This window comes from Falco rusticolus, chromosome 13, assembly GCF_015220075.1.
Source record: "Falco rusticolus isolate bFalRus1 chromosome 13, bFalRus1.pri, whole genome shotgun sequence".
In the NCBI taxonomy this organism is placed as follows: Eukaryota; Metazoa; Chordata; class Aves; order Falconiformes; family Falconidae; genus Falco; species Falco rusticolus.
The window spans coordinates 28,239,880-28,264,108 of record NC_051199.1 but is presented as its reverse complement, the minus strand read 5'-3'; the positions used below and the strand labels follow the sequence as shown (position 1 = coordinate 28,264,108).

The window sequence follows — 24,229 nt, the reverse complement described above, 5'->3', positions numbered from 1 at the left end:
CAGGAAATAATTTCTTCCTTGTATCTACTCTAAATTAAATACGATTTTCTCCAGTGTATTGTGGTTTAAAAATAGGGTTCTTTTTTTCAGATATTTTTCTAGTGAGTTGCAGCATTGATCTTTTCCTCTGAGTTATCCTAGTGAGGCTCTTAATTAGGTAGGGTTTAGTTTGTGGGTCGCTCCTGGAAAAAAGTTTGCTCTCCTAAACGTGAATATTTATTTTGGACGCTATTGCAAAAAGTGCTGCTTTAGCTCTTTTTTCCTCTTTTGGGAGAAGGGGAAAAGCAGTATCTAAATTTACTAGAACTTCACAGCAAAAGAGCATCTCATCTAACATCTGTTTGCTTGTTCTTATTTTACTAGTGTTTGCTAGGATTGGCCTACTCATTGCTTGCCTGTGCCCTGTGGCCCATGGTGGCCTTTGTGGTTCCAGAACACCAGCTGGGAACTGCTTATGGCTTGTAAGTACTTAAATCTGTCTGTGCTGCTGTACAGTGCCCGTGTCCTGATGCTACTGAGCCACTGAATATCAAGTGGTTCTGCCATGTTAATGGTTACTGGTTCCTCCAAGTTCAGCCGAGCAGGAAGTCTCGTCTAGTTTTGGGATGTCTGTGTGTGGTAGATGCACGGAAACTTCTGCAAAAATGTGGAGTCATGACTCTGTCGTATGCTGTAACAAATGGGGAGAAGTTAATAATCTCATTGTTTGTTCAGTGGCAGTAATGATATTTTCTTTAAAAATAAATTTCTGCACAGTGGTAATCCTTTGTTAATGTGTTAGTATGCAGTCTATCCAGAATCTCGGTCTGGCAATTATTGCTATAGCTGCTGGGATGATTTTGGACACAAGAGGTTACTTGTTTCTTGAAGTCTTCTTCAGTGCTTGTGTTTGCTGTAAGTATTAAAAACATGGAAAATGGATTCTGTACATTCAGGAAGCTTTCTTAGGCTTTTTTCTTACTCTTCCCTGTAAAACAGTGGTAACTCCTTTCTTACAGTTAGAGGTTTCAACTGGGCAATGTTGAAAGTAGCTCAGACCTAGTGAAGAGTTTTGTGGTTTTCTTGAAGTGATTTTGTGTAAGTAGTTTCAGTGTTTTGAACAAAATGAAGAGTGAGTACAAGGGTAGGTGAATGATACTCTTAAAGGCTATGTTTATGAGGGCTGTTAATAGAGCTAAAACTAAAATAACCTTTTCTGAGTTACTGTGCTACTTATCAGCATAGTGGAATTTTCAAAAGCAATTACAATTATCATGAATTGGTTACAATTATCATGAAAAATCTCGGTTGTTCCTTGGTTGTATGTTAAAGCTGTTCCTCTGTCCTTGTAAATTTATTGTCAGCTAAAATGGCTTTTTTTTTTTTTTTTTAGTGTCACTAATAGCTGTAGTCATGCTGTATTTTGTGAATCACCTCACAGGTAAGTGTTTTCAGCTTCTCTTGATACTTGTTTTTATCATAATTCTTGGAAGTTATCAAGCTGAACTGCTTACAGGTGGTATTGTATGGTCCTGTGTCAGGTGCTATAGCTCATGGCTTTGGTACCAGGAGCATCTCTTGATGAGGCCAGTCCTTGTAGCATCGTCTTCCTAGGTGCTGTAGTGTGTAATTCCCTGAACCTTGCTGTGATGTTAAGTCTCATCAGCAGGGCAGCGGTACCTATCCCCCTGACTTGAACAAATATGTAGGATATTCTGCAGCTCTTTCTAAACTGTGTATCAAACTTGGCTGTATATGTATCTGCAAATACAAAAAAGTTAATTCTGTAGACTTTCCCTCAGATAGCAGTGTTCCTTCTCAGCTGTTCTTTTTGAAGCAGTGAACTAGTGAAAGATCTGGAAGGGATATTAATTTGTTTCTTTCAAAGTTGCTTCTGTTTTCTTTAGTTTTATGGGGTATTGCGAGTTGTAGAGAAACTTCATTGCTACTCAACAGAAAACGGGGTCAAGCGTGAGAGCTTAGTTTGTGTCCTGACTTTGCTTGTTCAGATGATTATGAACATGCTGCTCTTTACCTTAGTTTTTACTTTTGTAAAATTACTCTGCTGACTACTTTTGTCAAGTGCTCTGAGAACTTCTGTAGTGAGGTATGGTATCAAAGATATGATACAAAAAGACCAGTTTTAAAAGCTTGAAAATATATTATTATTTCTGTTGCAGGTGGTGATCTCAACTGGTCTGCAAAGAAACGTGAAAAACTGCAGAAAGCAGCTGAAACTGAGTAAGTATAAAGCAGGGGTCCTTCAAACTGCGGCCCCCCAGGGTCCTCAATCCAGCCCCCAGTATTTACAGACACCCCCACCCCCCACCGGGGGTTGGGGGGGGAAACCAAGCAGCCACAGATGACTGCCTGCCACTTCATCCGCATGCTGGCCCCCTGGTTAAAACGTTTGAGGACCCCTGGCATAAAGAATAATAAAGAACAATGTTGCTATGAAATGTTTAACCTGAAGATTACTGTCTGAAGTCGATTTCTTTTGTAGGTGTATATATATATAAAATAGCATTTGTATTAAATGCTGTTTTCCTTCTTACCAGTTAGTAGTAGGATTTCATATTCCTGTCTCCTGTGAATGAATAATTAGAGGAAGTGGCAGTTAACAAGGTGCCCTTCCCTGGCACTCTTCCTTTTTATTTTTCTTTCAGTGGCCTTCCAACTAAGTGGAGCTGATGTGTGTTTAAAAAAAATGTTGTATTGCTTTTTTAATAATGTGCTTCATTTATATGGTGCATCCCTGACCCAGTCAGCAGCAAACACTACCTGGGTTTAAATGTCGGGTAATGCATGGACCATTTTTTTTTTTAAGTGTCCTTAAAAGCTTAATCTCTCTTCAGAAGAAACTACACTCCAGTCACTTCCCCTTCAGTTTCAGCTTGCTGTGCTTGCTATTTTATTTAGAAATCTTAATTCTGCTTATCTCAAAAAACTGTGGCTTGAGTCTAAATTGCAGCACTAATGTGAAACTCAGTTTGTGGTCTGATCTGTCTCATAAATGTTACTGAGTACAGTGAAAAGTTTCCATTTTTAGAAAGAAAATGAGGCAGGGGTATTTTATTAAAGTGGAATCCACTTCCTTTAAAAGGAAATGGAGCGCTTGAGGTAGGCTTAGGGCAGAAATTGTCACAAGCAAATTTTGAGAGCTTATCCAATTAAGCAAGTTTTATTCTGGGGGGACTTGTATGTCCTCCTTTCCTTTCTACAGAAAATAAGGACAGTGATGCTTTTCAGAATAGTGACTTAAAAAATTCGCTTCCTTGGTCTTGACAAGAAAATTGGTGACATGTTAAGGGTCCATTGCTGTGCTGGAATCGGGTACTATTGTTTAAGATCGTTGCTTGATCAAACATGAAGGTACTAGTCATCTGCTGTTGGGATATCCTGTGAGTTCTAGGGCACTGGATTTATTCCCTCTGCACAGTAGAAAGTTTACTGCTTTTTTGTTTGCTGCCTGAGAACACTAAATGAGGGGTAAGGCTCGCAGTGGATGCGCAGTGCTGTACAAGGGGTTCAAACACTGGGTTAGTCTTAAACTTCCAAAATAATTGCCTTGTATTGGGGGAGGAGGAGAGAAAAAACATTGTATGGCAAAGTCCATTAAGAGATGTCACCTTAAAGGCAAGACAAAAGACCATTCCACTCCAGCTTCTCTGTTACCTACTTAACTGTCTAGAAAATTTGCTTTTTTTAGTGGTAATGTAAGGTCTGCCCATCAGACTGAGCCTGTGCAGCTTAGTTTATGCTGATGATCTTGCTGAAGATGCTTCATCTAGTAGTGTCTCAGTACCCAAAAATTGTGTTATCTTTTCCTAGTTCTGACTAGTGCTGGGAGGATTAAAAATGTGTGCATTGGAGAATGTAATGTCAATGGCATGAAACCTTGGTTAATTTCTGGATTTTTTTTTTTTTAAATATATTTAAAGGAAATGTTTAATTTGGCTTATGGGTAGAACAAGCCTAAGAAATCTGAGGTTCTGCTCCTCCAATCTGAACTTGTTTTGCTGAGATTGTGATTGAGAACTGTAGAATTCAAGCTGCTTATATATGAACAACACAGAACTTATCTTTTGAAATGTTCTCTGTTCTGACTGAATTCAGCTCAGTGAGTCTCTTAAGATCTTGAAGTTCGTTTGCCTGTAATGTTGTTGGAATTCTTTACTTTTTAATAGGTAACTGCATTTCACCTGCAGATATTATGTCTCACAGCTTATATAGAAGTTTGTTCCAGATAAATACTTTGCTAACAAGGCATCTCTTATAAATGGACTTCATTGACTTATCTGAAACTGGACTGTGTAACTGTCCATATGATAGTATTTAAATTAGTCTCAAACCCCCAAAACACCTGTCAACAAGGTCTAGCCAGGTGACTTGTGGGATTTAACATCCCATGTTTAACATGGTCTTGTTTCTTGTCCTAATTTGTGGGCTTTTTACACATCAATCTTGAGGAAAGCCCAAGGAAATGAAAACCTCACCAGACCTGCTAGCTAGCTTAGTTGTGATGGGTATCATCCTCAAGCCGAAAGGTCACAGCCAGTTTTTTACACAAATGCAACAAAACCCCCCCAAAACCTTGTATCCAGAAGCAAAGGAATTCTCTGTCCAAATAGAGCTGCTTTTCAGTCCTCCTGGCCCACGTGGGATGTGTGTAACGCTTCCAGTATTTACTGTGAAAGATGGCTTTGTATTAGTGTATGCTGGGGGATATAGTGCCTTAGAACAATATTTTCAGTAATTTTTATTACAATGTTTTTTTCAGAAAAGAAATTTGAATAGCAAATATCATCCAGAAGTGGGGAGCATTTGATCAGCATCATGACAACTCCAAGAATTATAATGTTGTTTAGTTTGGTCACTCTGCACAGTAGCTCTTTGGAAAAGAAACTAACATGCTGGAGTTTTAACAGTAAATGGCTGAATTTCCTGTTTTGTAACCACTTTTAACTAATGCCAAATCATCTCCGAATTTGAATGGAATGGGTTTATAGCATTTTGCACCGTGTTTAAGCTATGCTGTGTGAGAGGGTACTCTGCAACCCAAGATAAATGTGTTCATCTTAGGAGACACTTTATACTAGTCTTTATCTCATGTGCAGCACTACCATCTTGGTGAGGGTGGAGATTTCTTAACATAATGGCACTTTGCCTTACGGAGCTTAGGAACGGGTCACTGTTAATGCCTTTGGTACTGTCTTAATCCAAACCACTGTCTTAAAAACAGCTTTGTTTGCTTCTGTTTCTCTGTAAGCCTCCCATGGAAAAGGAGCGACCGTGCTCTGGTCAATTACTGACTCTTTTGTAGGAGATTGCTATTAATTCTGAAGACTGCTGAGCAGTCTTTTATTTGCATTTTTGGGAGTTGATTCTCTTTGTATTGTGATCTTTATTTTAAGGAGCAAAAGCTTGTTTAATAAAGAGATAGTAAATATTGTTACAAAAGCTCACTGAGCCTGTTGTAATCTGTGAAAACCAAAAAGTTTATCTTTCTACTGAAGTCTTGCAATCTAAATAAAAGGAAACTGCAGAAAACTGCCTCTCTCTTTCTTTACACTGAACTAGAGTATTCCATACACCTCTAAGTCTTTCTGAATCTGATACCAAGTGTTCATCTATAAAGATTAAAAACATTTTCTAGTTATTAAAATCAAAACTGCATACACGAGAAAGAAGGTTGCTTGGGTTTGCATGCCTCAGTGCAAATATCTTAAACCAATTTTCTTTTCCAGAGCAGAAGAACAAGAGAGGCTCAGACGTCAAAATGAAGATGACTTGGCTAAATTACGGCCAAAAGCTGATGACTTTAGTTTAAGGAATAAATACCTCTCCAAACTAGGCGCTCAGGTATTAGTAACTAAGAGGGGGTTTAATAACTAAGAATAGAACAATGAGCTGTTTATTTTAAGAACTTGGCTTATTGTCTTGAATAGCCAGCAAATCAACCTCTGATTGAAATGCTGAATGTATGCTTGTTCTCAGAAATGAAGTCTTACCAATAGTAATTAGAAATCAAATGAAGAGAAAGAATCAATGGCTGGCGAACCAAGTAAGTTGAGGAGCAGGCTTATTGTGATGCATGATTTTTTAAATTTTATTTTTTTGCAGCTACCAGATAATTACTCTTCCTGTTTATCGACAATGACACACAGAAGCATGTTGAAATAGCATCTTGCCCCACTTGCAAAAGCAGAAATACGCTGAAGTTCGTGGTACACAAAGCTCTGTTTCCAGTACTGACAACTACCACAGCAAAACAAAAGCAGAATGATGCACCATACTTTTCTGTACGTGTAGATCCTATTTTTAAAATACTTGCCTTAAGCTCCTCCTCTGCACTCTGGGTAAATAGCACAGATACTGATGAAGAATCATCTGGCCGTTTATTTGAACCCATGAGCTATGTACTACACCCTCCTAAAATGCTCAACGAGTAGCTCCAGTCTTGATCTCTTCTCACTGCACAATGTTGGCTGAAATGGGAGAACTTTGTTTCACTAATCAAATTGCTGTGAAAGGAACCTGGATGTAGGAGTGGGTTATTTAGCCTCCCAGGCCGGACAACTTTGTTACCGTATTGGACGTGCTCTGTTTCATTTTTCTTAAGAGAAAAATGTGAGGAAGGACTGTCAAGTATTTCAGAGAAAACTCTACAATTTCAGTATTACAGTTCAAAAAGTGCTAGCTCTGGAATTTAATAGTAAATACTAGATCACAAGCTTAGCGATAACCTCATGTAAGTCCTGATTAATGTGAAAATTCATGTATTCTTAAGAGGTTGTGACTAAAAAATACAAAGATGGTTAAATGCGAGAACTGAGTTTTGGCTTTCAGTGGGGAAAGTGTTCAGTGTCATAATGAAACCTGATGTAATTTCAGTGGAAGGATTGTTGCTGAATAGCTGGTTCCTAATAACTCCTGCAAAGTGCATTTTTTCTTTATTTTTGTTACTCATAAAGGCTTATTTATGTAATTGGACAAACTATTCCTAAACTAAGCTAACCTTACTTTAAGAGGTAAGAGCAGCTGGCTTTCTTGAGCGCAAGGTACGCTAAGTGAAGAGCTGCCATGGAGGCAGGGGGTGACGTGCAGAGGGGCAGTGAGCTTTCCTTGGCTGGCTTCAGGGAGCCCCTGTGTGCTGCAGAGTGCTGAAGAGCCTTGGACTAGTTGCTTGACTGCAGACAAGGTAGTTTGTTGTAATAAAAATGTTACATACCTGTAATACTTTTTTTGCCTACAGTAATTTAAGCAGACCTTCTGGAACTTGTGGTCTTAAGGTTTTTTTTTTTTTAAATGATACTCTTCAGTGGAGATTGCTTTCACATTCCTGAAGGACTAGGCCAGGACTGTTTTGGTTAATAGTTCTGTATTCTGAAGAACTATCCAGGGAAGTGAAGTAGCAGGTTGTGAACCGTGCCGAGCTTACTGCCCAAGGGGAGCACGCTGACCCGTGATGATTTTATGGGTGCTTTCTGTGCTCCCTTTGAGAAGCACGCTGTTAGCTCTGAGGCTGGGTGATGCAAGCTGGTTTGCGTTTCCATGTAGACTTGTGAATTCTGAGTCTTTTTTAATAAAAGCTTTAAATGGATATTGGCACCTGTATTTTTCTTTCCTGACTGTTTAGTGATGCATTGTTGCCCTTGGTGGTTATTGAGACTTACACACACTTTTTTTTTTTTTTTAAACAGGCATGACTTCTCCTTTCCCCTGAGAAATATGTAGAGTTTTGGAGAAGTTTATCTTTGAGGGTCTGAAGGCGAAGTTCCCCTTAGTTCCCCCCCACTGATGAGTTGATGCATTTTTCTTTCTTGGGGAGGAAAGGAGTTGGATTCTTGTTCTTCTCTTGCTCTTCATTCCCTCAGCTACCTGCTTCTCCAGTTCTGACATGCTGTGGTTGTAGGTAACTCATCTGCCATTGCCTGTTGGTTGGCATTTCGTGTGTGATGTGACAGACCGTAACTGTGAACTTAATGCCTTGTTGAAATTTTATTTTCAGTTCTTAAATTCTCTGTACCCTTGAGCATCTTGCTAAAGTCCTGTGGTGGACTTCTGCAAATGGTGTAACTTGCCGTGTCAGCTCAACTCCAAATGCCCTTGCCTTTGCTTTTTGAGGGATTTCAGCCCGCTGATTTCCTTTTACCTTGCTTTTTCAGTGGTGGCTGTGGAGGATGAGAGCCATCTGGCTTTTATTCCCTTATCCCCTATTCCTCTAATAAATTTCTGGTAGGGTGGAGCCTTCCCCTCTCTATTGCCAGCCCTTCTGCTTCCAGCCCAGCATCAGAGTTGTGATGCTGTGTGTGTGCTTCAGCCTTTCAATGCATACTTCATAGTTTCAGGTTGATTCTCAAGAGGAAAAGGGATTTTTGAATTCTGGAATAGTTTCTTCTTGGTAGAGAAAATCTGGTTGTGATCATTGTGGGAGGGATAAGGCAGCAGCTACAGCCGGGAGCAGGCTGCCTGCCTTGGCTAGGGGGGGGCTGGTCGGGCACGTGCTGCGGGAGTCCTGTTTGCAATGAATTTTGAATGGCTTGAGCTGAAAGCTGCTTACCTTTTTAAGATGGCCTTTGTTCCCTGCAAAGTTTCCCTTAATGGCTTCTATCCCCACCAGCCTGAGAAATTGTTGGTATGGTATGGCTTTCCTGACTCTTTTTTTTTTTTTTTTTTTCCCCCCTCAGTACAGAGTTTACGGGTTGGGCTCTGCTATTGGATTGTGATGGTCTGAGTAAATTCTGCTGGTGGATGTGTACACTTGTTTGGAGATGTTTATAGAGGAGTTAATAAATTTAACAAAATACTGTGCTGAACTACTGTTTACTACTATATTTATCTGGGCAAGTTTCTGAGGGGTGTGTAACTTATGAAGAATATGAATGATGTTATCATCTCTGCTGTTGCCTCTGCTCGCATGGGGTACACCCAGGCACGGGGCACTTCCAGAGGTGCTGTGCCTTTTGGGTGGTTCTGTTCCTTTCCATTGGATGTGGTGGGTTTTTTTTGGTGTTTTTTATGGTGGTTGTTTTTTTTTTTTCCCCTCTTTAGGGATTATTGCTGGATGTTTCGATAGCCTTTCTTATTTAAAAAATTGGTTAATATTCTGTTGCATACCTTACCGCTGTCGGTGCTCTCTCACTGCTTCTGTTCTGCAGATAGCCAAACAAGGAGGCAAAGCAGAGCTGTTCAGGTGAGCTGCATTTCTGAATAATATGAAAATCTCTCTTCCTAATACATTCACACTGTGTTCTGTTGAATGGGGCAGATGTACCTTGGCGTGAATGGGAAGCCGGACAGCCCTAGTCACACAGTGTGCTGTTTCATGCAGACCTCTTCAAAAGGAAGTGGTTAAAGCACAGAAATGCTCTGTAAATATTTAAACTTCAGTGCGTATGAATCATGAAATAATCTCTTTCAAACATTCAGTAACGGAGTAGCTGCCCGCGTGACACTGCAGTGCTTCAGATCTTGTGGTGTTCTCAGAGCATGCAAATGTTTTCCCATATTTGAGGTTTTTTCATAAATACTGGTTACTAAGAACAACAAAAGCATTTGTGCCATAGAGATGGTGCTTATGAACAAGCTGCTTATCCTCCGGGACCTTGGAAGTTTTCTGGCAGCAATGGTAGGGAGCTCTTCTTCATCCTGACCCTCCCAAGGAGCCTGTGTTTGAGGTGGCCCCAGAGCAAGGCAGCAGGAGCGGTTTTGTTTGTTCCTAGCCACGAGGAACGGTGCTGAGACCAGCTTGCGTGGCCGCCTAAACAGTTGTCAGAAGTGGTGGATTTCAGTTGTTACCTACCTCAGTTGAATTTGAATCAACAGATTGGAAATTCAGGCTGCTGTGTCTCCGTGCCAAGCCTCCGTCTGCTGAATGTTAGAGGAAGAAATAGAAGCAGCCTTGGCTGACTGGGTGGCGGAATCTGGATCCCCTGGTTGAGTTTGCCCGTGTTACTGTGGTTACACCAACCATGCTTCGGTTGGGAAGAAAGCGAATGCACTTCTGCCTAGAGTTCCCATGGAGGTGATCTAGAACATCTGAAGGAAAGGTTTTGGCTTTTTTTTTTTATTTAAATAAGGAGAAAATGTTGGTAAAATAAATCAAAGTCGTTCTGTCTGTTTAGTCTGGGCTCTGGCTTGTGTCAGCATATGTAAAATTGGATAGCTGAAGCAGTTACCATGTCCTGGCCATCTGGTCTGCCCTTCCCCTTTGGAGAGAAGCAGTTACTGTTGTTGCAGAGATGTCTTGGAAAACATTTTTTATTTTTTTTTTTAATTTTGGGGCTTTTTTTGCCAACTTCCTTAATGTTGAGTATTATGCAGAGGTTATTAGCAAATGGGACCCAGTTTCTTGGCTTTTCTGAAGTTTGCTTTCTGCTGCTGTGTCTCTGCACTTCTTGGGTGTGCAGCGTGGCTGGTTTTCTGCCTTTTTGGTGTTTTGATTCTGATGCTTGTGTGGTTGTGGCCACGCAGCGTCCCAGCTAGATCATTTGTTGTCAGCCTCTAAGACAATTCCTCTTACTCTTGTAGTGTTTTCTAGTTCCCGTATGGCTGGCAGCCCCTGTTACCTTACCTTGCATCCTCTCTGAATAACCCCTGCTCCCAGCTGGCTTGAACACAGGCGTGTGCTCAGCTGTTGTGGGCACTGGTGGCTCTACAGTTGCCTGTAGCTCAAACATGGGGTTGAAAGTCATTAGCGCTTTCTGGGAACAACAATTCAAACTATATTTTTGTTACGGTACCTGCCAAGGTTTTTATCGTGTTCTTGCACGTGAAGTTTTGCACAGGTAGTTGGAGCTTGTTCCTGTCCCGTGGTGCCCACAGCGTTTAAGCAAAATGTGACAGGGTTTGACACTGTGGGAGGGGAGAGGCTGAAGCTCCCGATTCCCCTGAGCACTGGGTGAGCTGTTCCACTGAGCTGCCTGTGCAGAGGGAACAGAAGGTTTCGGGGCCGGACTGTAACTGCATGCGAACGGTGTGTTAACATTTCTAATTGCCTTGGGTTAGGCAAACGGTCGCTTCTTGGCCAGTGAGCTCCCTGAAACCTTTGGCTCCCGCTGCTACGATCTGCAGGGCAGCTAAGCTGCGTGTGAAGATTCTCTGGAGAATAATTCTGTTACCTTTCTGAAATGTGTAAGCTAAAAGCCTCTCTTCATCATGCATTTAATGTGAACAGAAGGAGTTGCTACCCTTTAGCGAAGGTGCTGGTGTGGCGGACCCTGCCAAGGAAATAGTAGATAGGTGGTAATCGTCCTTGAGGGTAGCTTTTTGAAATACGCTAACAGCGTTTTAAAAATTCGTTACCTAACTAATGGCAGGAGATGATTGCTTTCTTCTGCTCTGGTGCCTTCCTCAGTTATTCACTACAATTTTTCTATGCAGCCCTCTTTACTACTAGAAGCAGTAGTTGTAAAAATTGTAAAAAAAAAAAAAAAGTTGTAAAAAACCCCAAACGCCAGAAGCCTTTTGGAAAGGGTGCTTTTTGGCTTTATTTGGGCATGGGTGGCTCAGGAAAGGAGGACAACTTGCCTCTCAGTCTTTCATAAAAATGCCTCCTGTGTTCTTCACCCAAATTTGTCCTCACTACAGTTTGCCCTCACTCTGGAGGAATCTTATTTAAACTTCTTGCTGTTGTTGTGTGGGTGAGTTTTATGGCTCTTCTCCAAGTCTCCTACTCAGCAAAGTGGAACAAATCTGGAGCGCTGTGAGATGGCAGCAGGGATGTGCTTCCTCAGCAAGGGGTGAGTCTTGCTGGAGCATCCATCCCCTCTGCATTCACGTCACTCCTGGCAAGAGGACCTGCCTTGAGCAGTCCCAGCTCCAAAGCAAGCCTGGCTCTGGTAGTCTGACCAGAAAGAAAGTAGAGAAGGGGATTGATGCAGCTGTTGAGGCTCACCAGTGGCCTCCAGATCTTGTAAAGCAAACTCCAGCGCTGTAGGAGTTGGCAGTCAGCGACGCGGTACACGCGAATGAAGAGGTAAATGCTGCGGGTAATGTGAAACGGCAGCAAGCAGACAGAGAAAAGCCCACAGACTAGGAAAATGGTTCGGATCGACTTGGCTCGGGCGGCACTGCTGGTGGGGCTGGCATCTCTGGAGTGCCGGGTGAGGCTTCGGATCATCAGGCAATAGCAGGCTAAAATGATGAGGAAAGGAAAGAGGAAACCAGATGCGGTGAGAGCCATGCCATAGGGGAAATAGCTGCTGAGGTTCTCGGGGCTTGTCATATCGTAGCAGACGGTGTGGTTATTGATAACGCCGGTGCGAGCGTAGATTGAGGTGGGCAGGAGCTGCAGGAACACCAGCGCCCAGGACGTGGCTGTGCCGGCGGCAGCCAGGTGCCGGGTCCGGTAGGGTATGGAGCGGATGGGATAGCAAACACCCAGGAAGCGGTGGACGCTGATGCAGGTCAGCAGCAGGATGCTGCCGTACAGGTTGGCGTAAAACAAGAAACGTACCAGTTTGCAGAGCAGCTCTCCGAAAGGCCACGTGTCCTGCAGGATGTAGTTGACAATGAGCAAGGGCAAAGAGAAGAGGTAGAGCAGGTCCGCCACGGCCAGGTTCACCAGGTAGATGGTGGTGCAGGTCCAGCCCTTGGCACGGCAGCAGCTGAGCCACAGCATGGCTCCGTTGAGGAGCAGCCCCAGCACGAAGACGGAGCTGTAAGTGAGGGGTAACAAGATGTATTTATAGCTTTCTTCTAGAGGGCACAGAGCCTTCCCAGAGGTGCTGTTCTCCGTTTCCTTCAGCCCCTCCATTCCTGGGCGCAGCTTGAGGCACTGTGCACTGTTGTTCTGTTGCTTTAAAGCTCTCCCTGCCAGAAATAGAAACAGCAACACCCGACAGTCATTTGTCACCCCTGGCCCTTGCCTCTCGCCACCTCAAAGAAATCTGGACAATCCTAATTAAAGCACACACAGCCCTCTGGAGAGATGAAACTGCAATGGAAATGGCGCGTCACTGTTACCACTTGAATTCAGCCAAAGCAGCGGCCGCTGCAGATGCTTGGTGGTATGCCCCTGGGCAGCGGCACTGTGTCGCAAGGGCAGTTAAATGAAGCTTATTGCAGTTGCAGGCTTTCAGATTCCTCTGAGCTTTGGTTACTTCAGGGGGGCAGTTGAGGGAAGGGCTCAAGCGAGCACGCTTTTTGTGAGAGGCAGTGCCTGGGACTGCTGCTGGTTTGGCATCACAGGCAGGTTGGGAAGAGGTGAATTTACAGCTTGCCCATAGCAGCAACAGGGAAACAAACTTGACGGATAGCAGCAAGTGGAGCTGGGGCAGAGCTGGCCTGGGCAGGGGTTTGCTCAAAATGTGTGTTTGTTGCAGTCAGAGGGAATAGGACGTCATTTCCCTCTTCTCAAAGGAGTAGGGAAGAGATGCTTTCCTGCTTTCTGGTGTCCTTTAGTCCCGTTCAGAAAACACTAATGCAGTTTGTATAGACTAAATTTTCTTTTGAAGTTTGTACCCAGTATACCTCCTGAATTTCCCAGTAAAGCGAGGGAGCCAGGAGAGGTTCACTAGCAGGCATCCCATTCTAAAGAAGGCAAGGATCAAAACCATCCGAGAAATGACTGAATGTCTTTTTGTTTTTAATTTAGGGGAAAGCCAGGTAAATTCTGTGTGTGGCCACCTGAGCCAGAACTGCTGAAGAGTTTTCTCCTGGCAGAACCATGACGTCCATGTTCTGGTGAGCATCTCTGATTTTATCTACCTGCCATGCTTGTTTTACACTCTATGTCGGGCCCTATTTGGGTTTATCTTCTGTTGTATTTCAGCAACACGCCCCCTCGGAGCATCTTGGTCTGAGCTGCGGGCTCCTGTGTCCCTTACTGCAAACCCCCTCCAGGCACCCACTGGCCCCTGAGTGTGGAAAAGGGGTTTAGCCCTCACTAGGTAACGACGTAAATAACTTAAATATCTCACAATCAGTTAGTTACTGCTTGGCTTTTAAAGTACTGTACCGATTTCTTCATAATCTGCAATAAGGATACACTTCCGTGGTATTAACTGGGAGCAGTGCCCAGGGTTACTGGGGGCTGCTCACCCTCCGAAGGCAGGGGACATGAGTCGGGGCTGGTGGGTGAGATCAGGAGGGTGAGGTGAGGGTTGTCCCCACGAATGCTCCCGTTTTCTGGGTTAGCTGTCACTAGAGGTCAGCACTGCAACGCTGATAGACAAGAAATGTTTTCTGTGTTAGGGCAAAAAGCCTTATTTCAAGGCTGCAAGTGCTGTCACTCATTTCTGTCACTTATTTACATGACTTTGGAGGCTGCTTTCCAAAGGCAGATATTAATGCTGGCAGACTTCAGCAGGAAGAGGTCGCTTTTGTTTCCTCTCATGCAAATAAAACAGGGTAAGGTAATGAAATGACCAAACTTGCCTTTTTTTAAAGCTGAATGGTTGAGGTTGGAAGGAGATCAATCACCTAGTGCTGCTCGAGAAGCGGTAAATGTTTCGGACACTGAAATCCTGGCCCGTCTGTGTTCCCTGCCGGCTGCCTGAGGTGCCGTGGCTTGCTGCTCAGGCTCTCCTAGAGTTGCCTTCGGTCTAGTTTTTGGAAAAAGCACCTATTCCCCACAACTCTGTTGGATAGTCTGGTGGAGATACTGGCTAACTCCGATCCAGCCCCGGGCAGGACCAACTGAAGCTGCTGCTACCCCACCTAAGGCTGTTGTGCCATCTCTTCGCTGGGCACGCAGCAAACCGTGGCCCCTGATTCCCACGGGGTGGGTGGCACGGCAGCCCCCTCCCCAGGCTGGAGCTGTCAACTGGTAGCGTTGGCATCCTCAGCAAAAATACTTTTGACCCCAATTGGATGTGTTTTGTGAAGCATGAAGTTGCAGAAAATGGTGTGGGTTTAAATTCGGGCTGGAGTGATCCCTGCTGTGATCCGTTATATAGGCAAAGTTATTTAAAACAACTCTTAAAAAAAATTCCAACCCTCTGGACTGGATGCAAAAGGAAGGAGTGGTCAACAAAGTCCTCACATTTTACAGCCTAAGAGCTAACTCGTGACCTCCGCAGAGAAACGTTGTGTCTGCTCAGTGGTTCCTTATATAGCTCTGTTTGTGTTCAGGCATAAGGCGTGCTGCTGACCCCTTTTGTGATCAGACTTTGGGGGTCCCACCACAAAACCCTCTTGTTTTCTGTAATGTCACTTCTGTCAAGAGCTCATTCTGCTGGTACAGTCTTGGTGGGTTGCAGCAGGATAGAGAATTTTCTGCTGCATGAAGTCTTGGTCTATCCAGGTCCTTGAAACCCTCAGTTCTCTTAAATTTGACCTTGTTTCCAGATTCCTGGTCTTCTCCATTTCCTTGGGAGTGATTTGGGCCACGTCGTTTGGGCTGCTGGCGGGGGAATAGTTGGCGTTGGAGACAGGCGTGTTGTTCGGTGTTACTGAGCGGTTTTGGGGTGCGGTGCGTGTGTGGGGCAGCTTTGCCCGATCTGGCTGGAAAGGTGCCGCTGGAGAGGTTTCAGTTGGGTTCTGTAGCTGGACCTGACCTTTGGAGGAAAACCTGCGTGTCCACCTTAGGGTATCCATGGATTTAGGGCTGGAATCTCTTTGTTCTGCAAGCAAAAGGTGGGACATACCAGCAAGCAGAAGGAAGGAAGTAGTTTCCCTTCTGTTTCCTCTGAACAAGCAAATTCTACTGTTTCTGGTATTTTTTTATAGCATCTGTGGATCTGTAAACATCAGGCTGTTCCTCAGATTATTAAAATCTATGTTACTGTGGTATCTTAATTAATTGACTTGTTTACATGTTTACAGAGCTCTGTCTGTGAATATAAAACAGCTGTTAATGTCAGTAATTCTGAAATAGTGGAGCTGGCATCCTTGTCAGCTGAAATGATGATGGAGTGTAACTGGCCCCTTCAAATTAAGGTAAGTGAAGGAACGGCCTTATAGCAGCTGGGGTGGAATGGCTCACTTGTGGCTGCTGCAAATGGATGGAGAAATCTCAGACGTCTCTTAAATACGTACGGGAAATCGGTTAACCTACTTAATGCTAAAGACTTACGGACTTTTAAAAAAATTCTACTGTATTCACAGAGCTAGTGAATGTCTGCGTTATTTTTAGATACGCATGTTCCAGGGTTTATTTTATAGCATAGCGGTGGGCACAGATCAGCTGAGGTCTGTTGGCGAAGGTGAGGTCTGTCGGGGACTTGTCTCTTAGAATGCCTTGGTGGTGTTCCCCGTTGGCCTCTTCCCTGCTGGGTGGTTTTGCATGGCTGTTGGGTGTTCTTGTACAGTCAGTATTTCTGGGTAAATCCACCTATTAACCTGAGCTTAAAACCATCTTGTGGCCTTGCCATTGCTGTAATGTGAGCAGGGGTGACCCTCATTTACTGCCCTGCATTTCAGACTTACCTCAAATAGGAGGTTAAGAGTGAAACTTCACTTGCGACGCTTAGGCTATCTGAAACCATAATGCTTATAAGAGGAGCTCCCCAAGGCAGGTTTTCCTAGTCTTTGTATATGAAATTCACTTAAAATAGTTTTTAGTGAGCCTAGAGGTGATATCCCAGTGTATGAAATCTGTCAGAAATGATTGATACGCATATGAGAAGCTGAGCGAAAACTGAAGGAAAGAGATGGCATTGCCAGGCTTCATTTAAATACAAGAGCTATGCATTTAGATTGATTTAGTTTTATGCCAATAGATTCTGACATAAATATAGTGATATATCATGTATTGACTATAATGTCAACATTATTTTAAAGCTGACTCGAGGAAAAATATCGGGTTGTTAGTCCTGAAATACAGTGCTTTGTTCTGCTGAGAGGGAAAGCCTATGATCAAATAATCTCTTTCTTAAGACCTTTTGTAATAGCTCTTAAAACGAGTGGGTAACAGTAGAGGTGACCTGTCTCAGGGCACTCTGAAATTGTTTTGGGACTTGCCTGGCAGTAGCAGCCTGAATAGGAGCACGTTCTGCGGTGCTGTGGCTGTGCTTGGGACAGCCCAGCGCTGCGGCTCCTGCCTCTGCCCTCTGACTTACACATCCTGAACTTGCATATGCACCGCACAGGGCCGGCGGCTGGCTTAACGGAAAGCTTTGCTTCTATTGAATATATTGTTTCTTAGCTTGCACTTAGTCTGCTTCAATTATGGCAAAGTGTACCAGTTTAGCTTGTCTACCTTTGCAATTTTTATGAGCTTTCATCCCTTTTTATCCTTTGCATCTTTCTAGTAACTTATTCTGAGTGTGTAAAGTGTGGAAGTGGCTGTGGCTCGTTGCTCGGTGTTGTAGCTAAGGGGCAAGGCTCTGCCTGCAGCTTTGCTCGGAGCCCGCTGTTGGTGTACCGCTTGGGAAAAGCCCTTAGGCTGGCGGTGCTGAGTATCCCGACGCGGGTGGCCTCCAGGTGCAGGCGTGCTGAGCACCTGCAGCTCCAGCGGTGGTCAGTCGAAGCTCCAGCTGGTTATCACATCTGCAGATCGCTGCTAGGTGGCTTCATCCCAGCACACACAACTCATGTCTTCGTTGGGTTTGGGCTGGCTTCAGCCTGCTGGCAGTCCCAGTGGCTCCCTGGCGGCGTGGGAAGCCCTCGCAGCAGGGCCGGGCACCGCGGGCTGCCTGGGGATGCTGGGGAGCCGTGCTTCCACCTGCCGATGGATCTGCCTCAGCCGCTGAACGGCATGTTAGTGATCGCACATACGCGTTACAGCACATACCATAATGGCATTTTGGAAGTGACCATACTGCCATACCTATACATTTTGGTACATCAGGTACCGTGACACTTCTATTCACGTATGAATTGTTTTAAAAGTGTCAGGTGGAGAGTGCTATACATGGATGTAAGTTTGTCCCTTTGCATGAAATTCCTTTTTTCTTTCTCATTTTCTCCTGCATTTTTTTACTTTCGCTTTGTGCTGCTGCTGATATAAAGGGTTTATTCATGAGGTTAACCTAATTACTGTCTTCAGAAACAAAGCCTGTTTCTACAGTGAATATCCTTTTGATATCCATCATCTGAATATTGCCTAATAAAGTTAGCAAATGGCCTCCAAATGAACCAAAGTGATTCAGTATCTCATCTAGCAAAGAATGTATTATAGTTTTACCGATACTGACAGAAATGTTTAAAATTCTCAAAGCATTGCTTTGCTGGTGGATTAATATGCATTTTTCTGTCTTGAGATGAAAAACACCGTCTGGATTTAATGCAACACTTACAAAACTGCTGATGTGAGTCTCTGTTAAAGCTATTTTATATACATACTGGAGGGTTTACTGGAGACAACTGGAAAGTTCACTTTGAGTAGCTCCAATACTTGTAATCAGTAACTAAAATATATTCATGGAGTGGCAAGACTAAAAGGAACACATTTAAGTGCCTTCATATATTTTCCTTGCCTGGAACAAAGGTGATACATTTTTCATGTACGCAAAGCTCCTTGGAGTTGAGTATGCTCCGGGGAGATAATTAAGAAAGGTCGATATGCACCGATGGATGGAGCTGTGACCTGAGCACCCGCGCTGGCCGGGCCGTGGGGCATGCGGCCGGTGGCGTGCTCCCTGGGCTGGCATCGCCGCCGCCGTCCTCGTGTAAGATCCTAGCGCTGGGCTGGCGTGGGGAATGGTTTACGTTTGGTCACACTTCTCTGGCTTTCGGGTCAATGTTGGTTTAAAAACCTCTCTTAGAAGCCTGGTACTTGTCTCAAGACAAATATTCCTTGCTCTACTCTTCCATTTGTGTTTGGGGAGAAACAGAAGTGGTAAGTGAAGACAAAAAAGACCATTTTCCCCCATGAAGGTCATCATACTATTAAGTGAATTCTTGGACAAAAAATTTGGATTTAGCTTGCCTTTGCTGAAGCAGAAACCCAGCTAATCCTGGTAAAAAGAGCGTAACCAGCAGACTTCAGTGTTCTCCCTGCTGCCTACCTGCCTGATTCTGCCAGGTATTCGTGAGGAAGATGGAGGCAGTCTTTGTGTTCTTAATCTTCCGTCTTTACTTGGGCTGGAACTTTTATAAATATTTTAACTTAATTATCATATATCTTTAGCGGAAAATATCAGTTTAGAGGAGAACATATCAGAAAGCATACTGATGAACTGCCTCGTTCTACTGAGTACAAAAAGCCAGCATGAAGCGACGCTGGTGTCCAATGTGTCCAAAGGAAAATCATTATTTCAGTTACTTCTTAAATAGCTCCCTGGATTGCAAAGACTATCTGAATTAATGGTAGTTTGGCATCATTATATATTAACAGGCTCCATCTGATTTATTTTTCCTGGCAGTTATCCACTTGCACGATGTATTATGCCTGACTGTTCCATTTCCCCTGCTATTGAGTGGTAGATGGTGGATTAGAACCTTCAGCCAACAAGAGAGGCTGCGTGGGAACGTAATGGGATCTCGCATCATTTTTAATGGTGAGTTATGGACTGTCACTCAGGATATCTGGACACACTTAACTTTCTGGTGACAACTGTTACCAGATGTAAAGGTACGTGTTGTCACTGAGCTGCAAGAGAGGCAGGCTCCTGCTCGCCAGAGCTGTTACACTGCACAGAGTTGCCTTTGTAGATATTTCTGTAATTACAAACTTTTTCCTGGCTCCAGCAGTGCTTAAATAAAAAATCGATCCCATGGAATTATATTGCTGAATATTAAAGTCGGTATTTATTTGCAAGAGTCACTTTGGGGTGCCTAATTTGTCCGCGAGAGCAAGGTTTTCTGCTCGGGCTGCAAAATGGTGCAATAAAAATCAGTGATTGATGTTTATTATCAGATTAAATGGTTTAGCTGTGGGGATCAAAGTTATAAATTACAGCCCTCCCCAAGCTGTGATTGGCCACCAGAGATCTTTCTGAGTGCCAGCGTTTTTTAATGAGGTCGTATATTTTCGAGCCTCTAACAGTATCAACTTTTGTAGTTTATTGAAACTGTGTTTAAAATAACAGCTTACTGGGCGTCAGAAATATTGGATATGTTTTGTATGTGCTTGGTGAAATGTCCCAGAGGGAAAAAAAGCATGAGTTAAACGTGGAGGTTTTGATGCCCAAGCAAAGTCTGAGGACTTAAGGAGCACGAGGGATGCCATCCTCTGGCTCTACACCGGTGTAATTTTTTTGCTGCTTCTGGTTTTTGGTCGTTTTGCAGCCAATGCAGATGCTCTTGGGCTCTCCCTTGGTCTGCCTCCCCAGCATGCTGCAAGGGGGAACCATCACCTGGTTGGTCATGGAAATCAAATGTTTTCATTCCCGAGTGTTGTGGAAGAAACTACGGCGTTTAGTGTAGTATCAGTCAGATCAAAGTTTCATGGTCAGCTTCTTCCCTGCTGGGAGACTGGCTCTGGTTACACCAGCATTTCCCCCCCCTGCTCATCAAAGTGGAGGAAATGGAGATTTCCCCAAATGGGAGAAAAATGAAAACACCGTAATGCTATTTGTGTATAGCTGACAGGGCATGCCCTGAATATCAAAACCTCAATATCCAAACAATAGACATTTGATGAAAGGAATACTGAAATAATTTTGTTAGATTGCTCTTAAGCTCTGTATCTGAAAGCTGGCAGTTGAAGAACAGCTAAAATTTAGTCTGCCATTAGAGAAGACTAAATCATATTTTGTTACTTGTTATGGGAGACTTATAATTGGGGTAAAATCTTAACCGTGAAAGCATTAATCTCCAGTACAGTATTGTAGCATCAAAAGCATGACATTATCTTCCTGTCCCCAGGACTTCCTTTGTTAAAAAATCATTTGTTTTACTCAAAGGAGGTCCTTTTTCCTTTTGTATTAAAAAAGTTGGTCTTTTTTGCCTTGTGGCTGCATTTACTCTCAGGAGATTCTGATTAAGCAGCTCGGTTCAAAAGAGTTTGCACTGTACAGTCATTTTTTGGGGGGAAGAAATCATTAGGCGTTCCGTGGGTATTGCAGCCGCTCAGCTGGGGGGAGTTTCAAAGCCGACTCTCTGCTTCCATTTCTCCTGCATCAGCACATCGACGCTCATCCCTGGGTGTCGGGATAAACGAGGGGCTTTTTCAAAGGTGAGAAAATATTATTTAAAGTGATGTACAAGTATCAACAGATTGATTTTGCAGCCAGCCGTGCAGGTGTTATTTCCTTCATTTTACTGGTGTGCGAAGGACTTGCCCAAAGCCCACCTGGGGCGCGGGGGAGCCCCGCTTGGGCGAGCTGAACGAGCTGGTGCTTGCTGTAGTTGTGACTGGTTCATACATGGAGCGATCTGGTCTGTTCTTGAGTCAAATTGTGGTTGCTTGGTTTGGGGGGTTTTTTTGGGGTGTTTTTTTGTTGTTTTCTTTTTTTTTAATTATTACTTTTAAAGGCTAAAATAAGCAAAGGCAACCTGCGAGCGCTGCGGTGGAAGCAAAGCCCGGTGGGTAGCAGAATCTGCACGGCCGAGGGGCTGCTGGCCCTCCCTTGCTGCGAGTAGCAGCCCTTGCTGCTGTAATTGCACCTTTACCTTGCAAGCCCTGGTGGAAAATAATTAAATTTCATAAAAGCCTCTCTCATTTTGAGCCCCTGAGGGTATCAATTAAATGTAATAATGGTAACTGCAGCTTTTAAGCAAATATATAGGGTTTTTGAAAGAAATGAGGTGAAGTCTTTTGCACAGCATGAAGCTGAAGACTTTATTTCCAGGTTCCCCTGGCTGTAAGTACAACTCAGAGGTCTCAGAGGGAGCCGTTTCCACCCAAGGAACAGAGGCAGGAGGATGTTCAGGGGTTTCTTTGGTGGCCAAAGGCAGGTCCCAGCAGTGCCCACGATTTTGTGGTGTTTAACTGGGGTATTAACCGTTCAGCCACCTGAGCCGGCTATTGCCATTCGCCATCTGGCACGTTTAGGAACAAGTCACCAGTAGATTTTTTTTTTCCAGTGTCTCGCCGCAAATGAGCGCACCTCCCGCCCCACGCTCAGCTGAGATGAAAGGGTTTCTGTACCTCGGGGTAGCTGCTTAAAAAATAAATTAGGGTGGGCTACATGCCTAGCGTGGAGGTTGGCCCCTTCAGAGGCGGGGATGCTTGTCTCTGGGCTGCAGCTCCGTTAGCAGCAGCACAAGCTGCGTTGTGGGAGCATTCGAGAAGCAGCGTACACCTTCTGCAAGGTTGCATCAGAGGGAAATAAACCAGCGAAATTATCCTAATAAATTATAATAATTGTGCCTGGTGGCATGTGGTAATTTAAAAGAGATTAATCTAACAAGCCTTAAATATGAATAAATAATAAACATCTTCATGCATTGGGAATCTTATTCTGCTTATTTCTGAATGAATATTAATTAATCCTCATAAACCCAATGCAAAAATCGATCCATGTGGAGAAGGCACAAGATATTAAGTATACGAAATTGGACAGAGCCTAGATGAATATTCTCATCATCAATTAAAGTCGGATTACACTGCCGCTCGACTCCGTCACTGGCTGCCTGGCGATGAGAAGCCGGCTTTAAAACGGGGGCTGTGCTGTTGTGGTTCGTATTCGATTTTGTATCCCTTGTTTCCTGGCAGCCTTGGCTGGCTGGCTTACTGCTGGGTGGGATGGGCCAGGAATTATCTAGTGTCCCTGTGAGAAAGAAGGAAACCACAGGTGATGCTTGGCCATCAGAGAGCTGTCTGGTGCTGGAAGCCGGTGTCCCCCCGTGCCACGGTGTGTCCTCCGTCCTGCCTGCGTGCAGATCCATGGAGCTGGGAATTGGGAGCCTCGCCTCCTGATTTCTGCAGAGATAAATACTGCAGAAAAACTTTCTTGCGTGGCAAAATGACCCCTTGGGCCGTGCTGTCGAACTGGGTAGGGTACGATGCTGTCCCAGGCGATGGTGCTGGTTAGGTGATGCATGGTGTGTGCAGAGAGAGGGGATTTTAACCGGAGCAGAGCTGAAGACCTGCTCCGTTTTGAGTGGGAACATATGGAAGATGGATGAGAGGGAACATCTGCACCATCTGCTGTAGGAGAGCTCTATCCTTCATCCTTCCACCTCACTGCATTGCTGTTGTGTTTGGATGACATCCTTCGTTCCCTCCCATTATCGCCGTTCTCCTAAGGCCACGTCTGTCTTCAGCAAAATGCTTTGCTTAGCAGTAGGCTGCACCGGGAGCTCCTACGTGGAAATTTCTTCTGCTGCCTTTTCCTGAGCCTGGCTTGGGCAAATATATTTTGCCTGTACGCATTGCCTGTACAAGTGGGCACCAGGATCTTGTTTTCAGTGAGCGTACGCTGCGTGCCAGAGTGTAAAATGAGCTGGGAGGGATAACTGGGGTGTTTGGAGATGCACTGGGGCCGAGGCGGGGGATGCTGGGGATGGCAGGAGTGATGCTGCTGCGGGCAGTCGCTGGGTGATGCTGGGCTGGTGTGCTCCCGGCGAGGCAGGGATGGTGTTTTGCATCTTGGTTTAAATCCTAAAGCCTGGCAGAGTTAAATGAAGGTCGCCGGCTGTAAAACATGACAAGGACGTTTTAAAACGTATCATAAAATAAAATGTAGCCTAGAAAAAAGCTTACGATGGCATCTGCGGCAGGCTTTGGCCTCCGTTTTAAAAGCTGCCTTGATCTTTTAACATGGAAGCGATTCGCTGCCATTGTACCGTGGCTGAGATCTGCAGATACGGTGCTCAAAAGTGTCTGGAGGCTGCTGGTGTCTTTGGGGTTTAAAGATAGGGGGGAAGGGGAGGAGGAAAGGAGATACGCATCCTTGTGTCTCCCTGAGCCGGGCTGGGGCTTGCTTCAGGTGTACGTCGGGCTCATGGTCTAGAGTGTGAAGGTAAAGGGCGTCTGGGAGGGCGCGTGGGAAGGGGACTGTTGAAGAGCCCGGGGGGATGTCTCCCTGGGGTTTGTTCCGCTGCAGAATTTTCTGTGACCTGGGAGTCCAGAACCATAGAATCCCAGAATTCTTTAGGTTGGAAAAAGACCTTTAAGATCATCAAGTCCAATCATTAATGCAGCACTGCCCAGCCCACCACTGAACCGTGTCCTAGGCATGGCAGCTGTGCGTTTTTTAAACATGTCCAGGAGCGATGACTCCACCGCATCCCTGGGCAGCCTGTTCCGATGCTTGGCCACCCTTCCAGCGAAGGAATTTTTCCTGATATCCAACCTAAACCTCCCGCTGGTTCCGTCTGATACCCGTAATTACGTGACTGTCCAGCCCCGCAGGGAGATGGGGTGACACTATGTGTGCGAGGGGTGGGTGAGTTTTCTTGTACAGGGTAACAACACGCTGGCTGTGAATTGCACAGAAATATTTATGTTTTTCCTCTGCCTCTGTTTTCACTC

The 24,229-nt window shown here is 44.4% G+C and overlaps 2 protein-coding genes across 10 annotated transcripts in view; one reads left to right on the top strand and one right to left on the bottom strand.

The window, feature by feature from the left end:
- The window catches only part of MFSD1 (major facilitator superfamily domain containing 1), a 52,502-nt gene that overhangs the window by 9,353 nt on the left and 18,920 nt on the right, over positions 1–24,229 (top strand). For 2 of the 9 annotated variants that reach the window (XR_005107187.1, XR_005107186.1), the window contains exons 12-20: positions 364–461; positions 782–894; positions 1,373–1,420; positions 2,160–2,220; positions 5,727–5,847; positions 6,103–6,281; positions 13,580–13,668; positions 13,757–13,874; positions 19,233–19,367. Coding sequence is in view for 5 of the 9 variants with exons in the window: in XM_037406382.1 (XP_037262279.1) it covers positions 364–461; positions 782–894; positions 1,373–1,420; positions 2,160–2,220; positions 5,727–5,847; positions 6,103–6,162 (501 nt within the window). In the remaining 4 variants the exon portion in view is untranslated. Of the gene's footprint in view, positions 1–363; positions 462–781; positions 895–1,372; positions 1,421–2,159; positions 2,225–4,759; positions 5,530–5,726; positions 5,848–6,102; positions 7,583–7,682; positions 8,797–13,579; positions 13,669–13,756; positions 13,875–19,232; positions 19,368–24,229 lie in introns of those variants that run through there. The other 7 variants (XM_037406382.1, XM_037406379.1, XR_005107188.1 and 4 more) reach the window with 6 other exon arrangements.
- On the bottom strand, positions 7,220–13,041 carry LOC119156547 (P2Y purinoceptor 3-like). Its single transcript, XM_037406385.1, has one exon. The coding sequence runs from the start codon at positions 12,737–12,739 to the stop codon at positions 11,714–11,716; it is 1,026 nt and encodes a 341-aa protein (XP_037262282.1). The 5' UTR covers positions 12,740–13,041; the 3' UTR covers positions 7,220–11,713.